Source organism: Cinclus cinclus, chromosome 4 (genome assembly GCF_963662255.1).
Source record: "Cinclus cinclus chromosome 4, bCinCin1.1, whole genome shotgun sequence".
Classification (NCBI taxonomy): domain Eukaryota; kingdom Metazoa; phylum Chordata; class Aves; order Passeriformes; family Cinclidae; genus Cinclus; species Cinclus cinclus.
Window position 1 is genome coordinate 28,654,729 of NC_085049.1, and position 11,759 is coordinate 28,666,487.

An 11,759-nucleotide genomic window follows, 5' to 3' on the forward strand; every position below is an offset into this window, starting at 1 on the left:
GGGGCTGCACCTCAGACACTGCCAGTGTCACCCCCGGCCTGGCCTGGTACACAGCCACAGCTTGTACCTTCTGTCCCCTGGCCACGACTCCCCTGCTCCCCATTCTACTGAAAAATCTCTGTGCTGGAATGCAGCACTGAGACAAGGGAGAGACAAGCTGTGAATTGCATCTCATTTCTAACAATCCATTCTGTTACAATTTACAGGTAATATCCACTTGTAATATGGCCACAAGTCTCGTGCTGCAGAGCACAAATAATGGCATGATTATAGAAAAAGGCATCTGAAGTACATAATAACCCAAGAGTACATGAAGTTCTTGCTGATTGTATGAAACTCTCTCTGTTGCTTCACCATAATGTATAGCAGAGTCCATGTGATACATTTTGGAAAGCCAGCTGCAGCCTTGTGATGTAATCCATGACAGAGGCACAGATCCCACAAGGTGCCTCACATAGGTTCCAGCCTCCTTTTCTTCAAGCTCTGACTTCTCCCGAGTGGGCTGCACCCTGGCACACAGAGAAAGTGAGAAATGGACTTTTTATTTTCTGCTTCTAAATGTGTTCCTCAATTCTTTTTCAAACTCTTCCTTGATAGGACAGTAGGATGGAAAAAAAGCAGTTTTCCAAGACCACTGTCCCAGCATCTGCAGCCAGATCCAAAAGAAAGGAATGTTTCTCCCACTGGACTTTCCCAGTCTCCCAAGAGCCCCTGTGAAGCTCTGTCATTTGTGGCAGCACGTACCTGGGGTGTGCTGGTGGGCACAGCTGGTGCTGGGGGCTGCAGCAGGGGGCTGCAGCTGTGCCAGCCTGGCAGCAGCTTTGTGCTGGTTCCCCCTGCGGGGTGTCCTGCTGCGAGTGCTCATCTGCTGATGGCCATGGGGCATCTCAGGTGCCTGGCGTGCAGCTGAGGTGGGCTCTGGTATTTTGGCACCCGTTACCTTTAGGTCAGTGCTCTCCATGGGAATGTCCCAAAGTTCAGGATCATCTGGAAGGAATGAGAATGGGATCCATGACATAGTACTGTACTACATGAATGGCAGGAGCTCCAAGACCAGCACATCCTTTTCCTATAAGCAGTGACCACAATAAAATTTAAATGGTAAAGCATCTATTACGTCAGTGTGCAGCAGGGCTCCTGCCCCCTGTGCTCTGGACTTAAGCAATGTGCAGGCACCACAGTGTGTGACCCAAAGACCCATGGTTACACTGAGAAAAGACACACCCCAATTTCCCACAGGTTCTGTATTGTGCAGTATTACCTCAGGAAAAGGGTTTAGCAATAGGTGTAACAACTCTACTGAAGAGCCTAAGTGTGAAATCCCCCATAGTGATGGACATCATATCCCTGCCACTCAGGCAAAGTTTGTATCGTTAAGGTCAGAATCACACTCGCACTTCTGTTATTCCACTTCTTCAGAGCTTTTACCCTTATACTGTATTCTGAATTAACCTGGTTTAAATGCCAATGATTTAATATGTTATTACTTATCACTCTTTGGCTGACCTGCAAAGAACTCCTCTTCTATTGCCAGCTCTTGTTGCACTTCTGGTGGAGTGCTGTGCTCCATGGCAGAATTGGATGTCACTGCAAGGAGGCAAGACAAGAAGAGGTTAATACCAGAAATACAGAAATACCCTTTGGCTCCTTCCTAGCAGAGCGCAAGTCTGGAATTACAGCCAGCACTGCCACCAGGTACCCTCTTTTGTCCTACAGCTGGCTAAGGCTTGGAAGCACAACATGGGAAGGTACAGAATGTTACTGACGACAATTGACGAGCAACTGTGCTACTTTACTGTGGTCTTTGACCTGTCCATCTCCATTTCCTGCTACTACATGGCCACAGACTTCCCTCTGAGCCAAAGGCAATGGATCAGTAGCTCAGGCAATGTGTATTTGCCTTCAGCTACCACAGCCAGGTGCTGCAGCCTCAGCTTGGATACAGCAGGTTGATAGTGCTGGCAACAGCTGCTTTAGGGTGGCTGGAAAGTTGCAGATTTAAGGATGCAGGTTTAGAGCTGACATTCCTGACACTTTTGGAACACAGAGTGGGAATGTACAACAATGCTCCTGCCTTTGGCCTCAAAGGTGTTGACGGTGTTGATGGGTGTTGATGGCACAGCACAACAGCACATGAAGCTGGCCAGGCTCCTCTGCTGTGGGTAACCTGTGTCTGCCAGCAGGTCTCATGGGAAGTGCCACTTTGGAATGCTACTTCTCACCCTGTTTGCTGCTGGGAGTAACTCCTGGGACCTGCTGCTTTTTCTCCATCTGCTCCCGGAACTGCTGCTGCAGCCTCTTTTGGCGCAGTTTCCTCTGGTAAGTGGCATCACACTCCATGGCCAGGGAGTCTGTGCTTCTGTCCTCCCCCCAGAAACACAAAGTTAAACAGGACCTCAGCAATATACATTTTGTGAAGAAAAATATTCATTAAGAAGTAACAGTAAATAAAATCCACTGAACTAGTGCTTTATGGCATTTTTGGAATTGAGCTGTCTACATGTTTTAAAAGGCCCAGTAACTTCTAATACAGATTAAAAAAGTAAATTTATAACAGCAGTCTCACCTGGGAGCATTGGGCTGTTTCTGATCTGCTGTCACTACAGCAGCCTCTGTCTGGCCAGGCTTACAGCTAGGTACCACCTCACAGTTCTGTCTCCCTGCTGCGTTCTGCCTTTCCACATAGCTGCCATATCTTGCTTTCTCTATTTCAGGCTCATAGTCCTGTATTTTAGCTTTGACCAAGTCTAACTCAGGGGGTACCTGGTAAGGGAGAAAAAAGAAAAGGTTCAGAAATTGCCATCCTCAAGTTAATGAAATAAGCACAGGTTAATAATTTATTTTGTTTGCTCTAAGTTGAACAGTAAGTTAGAAACCTGAAATGCTATTTCAGTACCCAGTAATTCAGTCAGTTAATCATTGAATTCTTGTGACTTTGTGTTGGTTTAATTGTTCAGTGCTGCAGGGCAGATGGTGAGGTCTCCCCACACTGCTCTGCAAACGAGAACAGGTGTTGGTGATCCATGCAGGATTTTACAGCTTCTCACAGCCCCACAAGGCTGCTGCTGAGTGTTTGTTTTACCAGTCCATTTTCCTGCTTGTGCTAAAGGGCGAGGCCAGCCTTTACCAAGTTCTGAGGAAGGTACACCATTCCTATTTATTAAAGATGGGATGTTTTGGCTGTGTCACCTTACAAATTTGTGGCAGTGCCTCTAATAGGTGATGATCCTGGCAAACCAGAGACCTAGGCCATCTTTACCTGGTGAGGTGTCATTTTGGATCTGCTCCTACAGTGTTTGACAGGACTGCCTTGCAGCTCTAGGCCTCTAGCAGAGTTTGACAAATCTTACTGTGACTGAGGGCAGCTTTGCTATCAAAGTCCACAGATCCGCAGTTGCAGAAGGCTTCCGTTTCCCTCCTTCTACAAGGCAGGTCACTGCCTGGAAGCCTCCTGCCCCCAGCTGGTGCACAGCAGGAGCTGGCAGGATCCATGATGGTTCCTCAGTTGCCACTTCAGGAACACTCCGCTTTTTGTGTGTGTGAGCCATTTTTTAGGAAGGCTGTTGGTCTGAAGAACCCTCAGGAATGAGAGGCAGTGATAGCACCACTGATAACCTCTGGAAGTGCAGGAGCAGGGGCAGTGGGAGCTCTGCAGCCCCTGTACTGCACCTGCCGGGGAAGCTTGTTCACGGCTCGCAGGTAGTCCTTGTCCAGGATGCAGTTCCCAAGAGCATTCCCAAAGCACCTGAGAAACAAGAGGGCTCACTGTGACTGAAAACCTTTCCTTTCCACAGAACTTATGAAAATGTGTAAGTGCTGGTCTTCACTTACTTGAGTGCTCTCTTCAGTCCATCTGTTACTGCCTCCTTTCTTGCCTTTTCTAAGGATAAGGCTTTAGACTTCAGCCCTTCACTGACTCCATATCCCACATCTTCATGGTATGACCCATCCTGCAGTACAATTTCAAACATAAGGGGATTTTATACATGCAGGTGCTGGGCTTTCCAAAGCCTGGTTACTTGCTCTTGGCTGTTTGTTCCACAGCAAGGTCAATGTTTAGGACACCAGCAAGCTCCCTAATGCAGAGCAGTACCCAAGAACTGTGCTCTGAGCCATGTAAGGACTTTCATTCACAGCTTCAGGCAATTGCTCAGCTACAATTAGGGCCAACAAAAAACCAAAAACACTTACCTTAAGCTGAACTTTCACAAAAGCACAGACACCCACATAGAACCTGCCATTGTTGAGGTCAACAAAGTCTGGAAGGAGATATTTTTAAGTGTTAATTTATAAAAACAATAGTGGAAAAAAAAACTGTTGTCTATGAAATTAAGAAGTTTCTTTCCTATGATCTAATAGAAGTCTGCAGTTTGCAAATAACTTGCACAAGGTTTTATCACCTGCCTGAATTTCTAAGGAATGACTAGTTAAGGCATTATCTGAAAAAGGTAGAAATTTGAAAGATGTCAGTCCTTTCTTGACTGAAAAGGGGGAAAAAGAAAACTGTGGTACAGAAGAGATGGAAAGCAATGAAGTAAGTTGTTCTATTTCTAGCATCTATCAGCCTGAGTTAAGAAAAGATTTCTGAAGGTGGGGGAGAAGGAAGAAGGTAATTTAAGCTGCTGCTTTGACCTACTTCAACAACCAGCCCTCAGCATAAGCACAGCAGATCTGCAAACAAGGACAACACTCCTCTGGCAGGTGCTATTTCAGCTATCAATATGGAAGAGGCTGAAGCTTTAAGATCACCTGAAAACCATGTTATAGTTGAAAAATTTTCCCAAAGTTTTCTGTTGTAATAAGCTCAGTGCTATTAGCTAAAAGAGAAATCTGCAGAAGATGGGTCCCTAAAGATTAGGGGAATATTAACTGAGACTATGAACTGGTTAGAGTCTAGAAAATGACAGGTGAGTATGAAAGTTGGCCCAGGACTGCTGGGTGTTAGATAGTTTAATTGTAATTACTCTTGAGTGAGTGCACCCATAGAGATCAGAGACTTGATTAGACCAGTTCAAGAATAATCATAAACCCACACAGAATAATGACTATGACAGATCTAAAGTGAAAACAGAAGTGTGAACAGATAGGTTGAAAGGATAGTGCAGAAGGCAATCTCTCCCAATGAATTACAGCTGTACTGATTACTGAGGAGTGGAAACAGCCTTGCCTGCCCAATGAGTTTGGGTTTTATAAAAGAGTGGGTTGAGTGGTCACTAGTTGTAGTTTGAGATGGAGTCTGCTGGCTGTGAGAAGGAAGGGACATTGTGCAAGGGACAGAGAAGGTAAGATATGTGAGGGAGAGACAGGGTTAGGTGGCTGCGTAAGGGACAGGTTGGGGTTTAGCCATTTATGTAGAGAGGAGAGAAGGAATCAGAGCTGTGTGGGGCTGCCTGTGAGGAAAGGAGTCAGAGTTGTCAGAAAGAAGTTCATTAAAAGAAGGTCTCTGAAGTTTCTAATAAAGGACTGGTGGTGATGCCAGTCCAGTCTGTCTTGATATAATTATGACATAGAAACTCCATTATTATTAAATTTCTCTGGCTTTTGCTAACTGTTAAGACACCTGGAAGTTACTTATGCCTCTGCCTAGGTCCTTTGAAGTGCTGAAGTTGCAGCAGCTGAGGTCTCCTGGTCTGTTCAGCCTGGAGGAGACTGAGGGAGACCTCACTGCAGTTACAGCTTCCTTGTGAGGGGAAGAGGGGTTGGGCACTGAACTTGTCTCTGTGGTGACAGTGATAGGACCTGAGGGAATGGCCTGAAGCTGTGCCAGGGCACGTTTAGGTTGGATATCAGGACAAGGCTTTTCCCCCAGAGGGTGGCTGGGCACTGGAACAGCTCCCCAGGGCAGCGGTCACAGCACCAGCCTTGCAGAGCTCAAGGAGCGTTTGGACAACGCTCTCGAGCACACGGTGTGATTGTTGGGGTGTCCTGTGCAGGGGCAGGAGCTGGACCCGGTGATCTCTGCAGGTCTCTTCCAATTGTGTTCTGTGATGGAAACCCTGGCCCTTATCTGAGTGAATTTTCCTTCACAGTGGAACAAGAGGGAGCAAAGACCTCTTTGCCCCAAGAGGTCCTTACCAACATTCTGCTGAGTGACTGAATGAGCCCAGCCATTGAAGCCAAACATTTCATTAGCCAGACTGATGACCTTGTGACCCTCAATGTAACAGACCTGAAAAGAAGAGCACATACACATAAATATATGTATAAAAATACACAGCTTTGTGCACATATCTCTGCACACTTTATTTTTAGCAGAGATGCCCATCTTATGCTGAGGAAACCCAGCTAAATTCAAGGTACAGATAATGTGAATAAAAGACTGATGGTACAGCTTCAGTTCCATTCGCTTCCAGCAAATGTGGTAGGGATTAATATACCAACAAATATGACTTAATCAACAGAAGGCAGAGTGGACACTAAAGACAGCAAATGCAGACACTTATATAATGTTTCATACAATTCAATTCTGGGAAAAAGTAGGGAAAACATCTCAGTGTTGTACAAGATAAATATTCCTTTGTAAAGGATGAAGCATGGAAAAATTAAGTATCTTTTTAAGTGTGAAAGGAAAATCTGTGGCTCAATAAAAAACAGAATTCATGCCATGCTCGCTTTGCATTCATATCTGCATATTTAACTACTAGAGGAAAATTATCTTCAAAAAAAAAAAAAGAGGCATATTATAACAATTTAAACCCTAGTTTTCCTGGGAAAAGTTGAATTGAAACATCATGTTTGTTCCTACCTTTTGCCCTCCTCCTGCCTGCCGGCTGCTGATGTAGTCTGGACCCAGCCTCTGACGCAGAGCTTGCTGGATAGCTTGATACTCACTGGCTGTGTACTGATACTGGGCAAAAACAAGGCAACACATATCTCACTCCCCCTGTTTCATCCCCTCTTCTCCTAATAGCACTGCTTTATCTCAGTCTTTCCTACATGTGCATGAGCAGTTCTTTGGAATTGGTATGCAACAGGCAAGGAAACACCTCAGGGTATGTACATGCATTAGACTCTTCTTTTTTCCTCTTGATGGACACAGGCATTAATTACTGAGCTGCAGCAATTATTTTTCATTAATAATCCTAACCACAGATTGACATGTAAATTTCTATTTTACTGCTCAAAACCAAAACATAGTATCTCTGTGACCAACAAGAAAGGTCTATTTGAAGACTCCAGCAAAACTGAAGATGAACTGTACTCCGCGTGACACCAGGGCAGGGAGGATAGCAGCTCAGGAAAGCAGTCAGAATAGGAATTCCTTGAGTTATCCAATTTCTTTGGATACCTCCAACGTTACTGCTATCACTGGAGAACACTGGCATCATGGGAAGCTTAAAGTGTTATAAGTGTAGGTTTGTCTCAGTAGAAATCCAATTTGCAAAATGTAGCAAAGCCTAAATGTATGTTTAAGGATTTGAGAACTAAAAAGCTCGTGTTGTTGTGGCCTAAACTGGGACAGAAGGCTTAAATCATAAATATTGTGTATGCATGTAGTGGCTGCTCTAACAGTTCAGCAGAACACCGAATATTCTAGTATGTTTCTGTGCCATATAAATTCCAACTCCTGCCAAACCACTCTAATTTGTATTTGGTTCTACTTAAGAGTAAAAACTTTATGTTTTTCTGATCTAGAATGCAAGCCTGTAACCAAAAAGCTTAAGGAAAAAGGGAAAATGCACAAGCGTGTGCCACGTTAAAGAACTATGTGGAAATGCCTATCATGGAGAAGAGAATTCACCACCAAAAGCTCTGTTCAGTCCAGATACAGTTTTCTTTTTTCAAATTATTTCACAACTCTTTTGAATTTTTTTTAATAGCTGAAAGTAGTTGGCTTTTTGGAACCTCTACTGAGAATATGTGTAAGCATGACTCAGGCCATCTAGCAATAAGAGAGAATAAAATGAGACCCACTTTTAAGGTTCAAGATTTAAAAACCTTTCGAGAAGAATCCAGAGCAACTGATTATAACTCAAGGCATGCCAAGACTATTGCAGAGAAAAAATGTACAATTGGGTGTAGCATGATTCCAGCCTTACTGTACCCAAGTTTAAAAGGAATAAACATGAAGAGCAGATTTCCAGTAGTGTGAGCATGCAGCTTGTATTTCCCTCTCAGGCAAAAGGAACTGACCTGTCCAAAAGAAGCCACTGAGTCCAAAGAGTTGGAGCTGCTACTGCTGCTCTCACTGTCCTTCCCCTGGCTCTCAGGCATCCCTAGTGATGAGAAGAAATATAATGACTGAAGAGAACAGAACTGACAGTCCAAATGAAGACATGGCAAAAGGCTTATTCTAAATTTCATACTGGTAAAAAATTATGTGGTGTTTTTTTTTTCTTTTTAAGTAAATGTGAAGGCACTGTACCATGCCAGGGAAGGAAAAAGAAAACAATTCCCTCTTTTGGATTCTTCAGCACTGTTTTCCTGGACCACTTTCAATATCCATTAATACTTTGATAAAAAGTAGGGACAACTTTCTGAAACTTTACTCAGCTATAGCCTGATGTGTCAGTTTTATTTCAGATTGCTGTTTTGGCTGTAATCACCCTGCCTGGTGCTATATGGTACCACATAAACCGTGGAAGGCTGAGAACCACAGAACTTGGCAGAACTGTAAGAACTGGTACGGATAATTCAGCAGATGGCACCCTTTTCCAAGCCAGCACTGTATGGCCACTCCCCCTGCTCTGGAGCTGTGGGCCAGGGGAGATTGTGGACCTAACTGTGCCAGGGGCTGCAGCAGCACTCCCAAATAACCCACAGAGGTAATCTTTCACTGTATTTGCACCAATGCTGAGCACAACTGATAGCCCAGCACTCAGACTTTTGTAGGCAATACAAATACAAGACAAAATCAGACACACAAGAGAGCTGGAGATATCAAAACAGTTTGAGAAAGACAAAAATCCTCAGCAAATAGCACGGTTTGCTACTCAGTCAGTACTCTGCTTTGCTAATGCATTCCAGGTGCGGCACTTTTTAAAATAAGTTGGTTTTCCAGTCTCAAAACAAGAAATCCAAAGTTTACTGAGGACTTGGCAAACAATTTTCAGAAAAAGGATACCGGTTGTTTCCTTGGCAAGGGTGAGCATTAGCAATTATTCTAAGTGCAGCTAAAATTCTCCTTAATTTTGGGTGGCTAGAATGATTCCTCTTTGGTCCCAAACTTGTATAATTGTACAGTGCTCATACACTTGAATGCATTTCAGTCAGAAGTTAGCGGCAATATGTAAATTTTGGAAAAGATTTGTAAATCATCTTTAAAAGAGCAAATGGAAAGCAACATTACCAGGAGAAACACTTGTGATTTAAGCAGGCTATTTCCTCTGCTCAGCAAAGAGTTCACTGCATGGGGAGGAGACAATTAGAGAGACATAAATAGGGTGTGTGGCCAAGGGAATTTAAATTTGAACAATACTGTTGCCTCCACTCACACCCCCAAGTTGCCTCAATCAGATCTTAATCACTGTGAGCCCTTGGGAAGAAACAATGACTGAAATGTCACTTGCCTACAAACACGATGACCAATTTATGCAAAGTAGCTGGGTGGCATTTTGAGGCAAAATTGCTTAATGCTGGTTTTAGTAAAAAGTCTTCAAGCTTTTATATGGTATGCACCATTATCAGTCTAAATTTAGTTGTCAGTGGTTATTATTCAAATGATGTGTGAATCCAGTTTGAGTGAAGGAGACGCAGGATGCCAGTTTAGTTTCAGGCATTACCTGCAGGAGCAGCTTTAGCTGTGAGCCTTGTTTAAACCAAACCCTCCATCAGAGCAGTGTGAGGGATTTTGCAGTTGAGGAAGTGCAGCACAGCCAAGCCCCGTGTCTCAAAGCAATTGTCTGAACATGTCAGAGTGACAGAACTTCGATATCAAAAATTATTAGAGTAGGGAGCTGGGAAGAGAGAGAAGTTAATTCTGTAAATGGAGCTATAAATCTATCTCGGTGCCAGAGGCAGGGAAGGCAAGGTGCTTCCATTCCTCACTGGAATATTGTTTCCCCACTGCCGTGCCCTCTCCCCACAACGTTTTGACTCCCATGAAACATTAATGCAGAAGTAGATTATAATAAACTATTGACTGGAGTGCCCAAGAGCCTCGGACACCTTCTGGGGCCAGGGCTGTGGTATGAGGCTGCCTGACTCATTAATCAGTGTTAAAAAATGCCCTATTTTTAAACCAAAAGGACTAAAAATTAAAGTTTAAATATGCATTAGAATATGTGGGATGATACAAGCAGTTTATCAGTTTAAAGGCACCGAGGAATTATAATTTACTATTTCTGTGGCAATGGGACCATTATTTATTATTTACAGGGAATTCTTTTGAGTTTAGCTGGTCATGTACTCAGGAAGTTTTCTTGTCACTGAGAAAGTCCACACAAGACTAGAGGTGCTGAACTCTGCTCCAAAACATGGCCTTGACTACCTAAAACAAGTAAAGAAACTTAACAGCTTTTACTACTACCATATTTTGATCTTATCTTGCAAAATTCAAACACATTACGTACATAATCAGAAAAAAAAAAAATCTGTGTTTTAGGAAATTGGATATTAAATACTGATTTTCAACAGCACTCTACAAGTAGATATTTATTTGCATGGTGGTGAAATTGAGCACTGCTGAGAAAAACATGTGTGTACACAAATTCCTGTGCAGGAAATAAACCAATCTTCCAGAACAGATAATCCTGAATTTAATCTGTTCAAGTGTATCTACCACTGTGGGGCTATGGCAGCAACACCTTCATCTGCCATGATTGTGTGAACGTAACTCCTAATTTTCTAACATCCACCTTTCTATCTCATTGTCCATTACTCCCCACAAATTTATTGTGCTCCTAAATCATGTCTTTTCCTATCAATTCCACTCTTCCTTGACAAAGTAGGTTTTTGAACCATGCCCTGTGCTCTAATCCTGTGGTAAGAGTGCCAGTTTCCAGTTCTCCTCACGTGTGAGGTGGAAGCAGGCAGTTTTGCATCACTTTGGAATAGTTTGTATACCATGATTTATGCAAGCACCTCAGCTTGGGCAATGCTCAGCTAGAGAATGTGGCTGTTCCAAGGAATTCATCACAGCATCCCACAAGCTAAGATAGGACTTCAGCACAGGCTGTGACCATCCAGAGGGCTTTTCATTCATCCTCGCCCTCTGTCTGGTAAGCTTCCTTCACAGAAAGGCTTTGGTCTGCTGAGTGAAAATCTTCAACATTCTTTTAATAAATGCAATTCCACTGAGCCCAGCAAGAGCAAACAGTTACACAGGCAGCATTAAGTGATTTAGCAAGCACTAAAGATAATGCCACATACTTAACCCAAGGTTTGTACTACTCTAAGGGAACATCCAAAAACCTTCACAAGTTTTATATTTCTGTGGAGTTTTCTTTCCTCTGGGAACCCCAAACTATTTTATAAGTTGATCTATCTGTTATGCAAAGGCTGCTTTAACACAGAGCTAAGGTACCTCTTTCGAGTGCAATGGGGCAGATGTTCCTAATCCAGGCCTGTGCTACTCCACAGTTTGAAAGGAGTGGAAAAGAGATGATGCAATTGCTCGTGGAAAAGCTGTACACAATAAAACTCCCCAGTTTTGATTTCTGATATCGCTAGGTAAACAACCGTGATGATTTGAGAAAAGCAAGGTAATGTTCTGTTAACTTCAACAGAAGGAAAAGTAGTGAGAGGTTAAACTTGGAAATGCAGGGGCAGCTCAGGAGACTGGGTGTCTGCTGCAGACTACAGCTGGCCTCTGGGGCCTT

At 43.4% G+C, this 11,759-nt stretch overlaps 1 protein-coding gene across 1 annotated transcript; it reads right to left on the minus strand.

Moving 5' to 3' along the window:
- Positions 1 to 450: 450 nt before the first annotated feature.
- RAD52 (RAD52 homolog, DNA repair protein) lies at positions 451 to 8,217 on the minus strand. Its single transcript, XM_062492494.1, has 11 exons — positions 8,134 to 8,217; positions 6,746 to 6,847; positions 6,076 to 6,169; positions 4,192 to 4,259; positions 3,832 to 3,950; positions 3,670 to 3,745; positions 2,567 to 2,763; positions 2,223 to 2,359; positions 1,507 to 1,587; positions 745 to 987; positions 451 to 509 (listed from the first exon to the last, which is right to left on the minus strand). The coding sequence occupies exons 1-11, from the start codon at positions 8,212 to 8,214 to the stop codon at positions 451 to 453; spliced, it is 1,257 nt and encodes a 418-aa protein (XP_062348478.1). The 5' UTR covers positions 8,215 to 8,217.
- Positions 8,218 to 11,759: the final 3,542 nt, after the last annotated feature.

Excerpts from the sequence above, each read along its gene's own strand:
- RAD52 (XM_062492494.1), bottom strand. The coding sequence starts at position 8,214 with ATGCCTGAGAGCCAGGGGAAGGACAGTGAGAGCAGCAGTAGCAGCTCC. Across the intron at positions 6,848-8,133 it reads CAGTGGCTTCTTTTGGACAG|TATCAGTACACAGCCAGTGA; the intron begins GTCAGTTCCTTT and ends GTTTTTGCCCAG. Across the intron at positions 3,746-3,831 it reads GGACTGAAGAGAGCACTCAA|GTGCTTTGGGAATGCTCTTG; the intron begins GTAAGTGAAGAC and ends CTTGTTTCTCAG.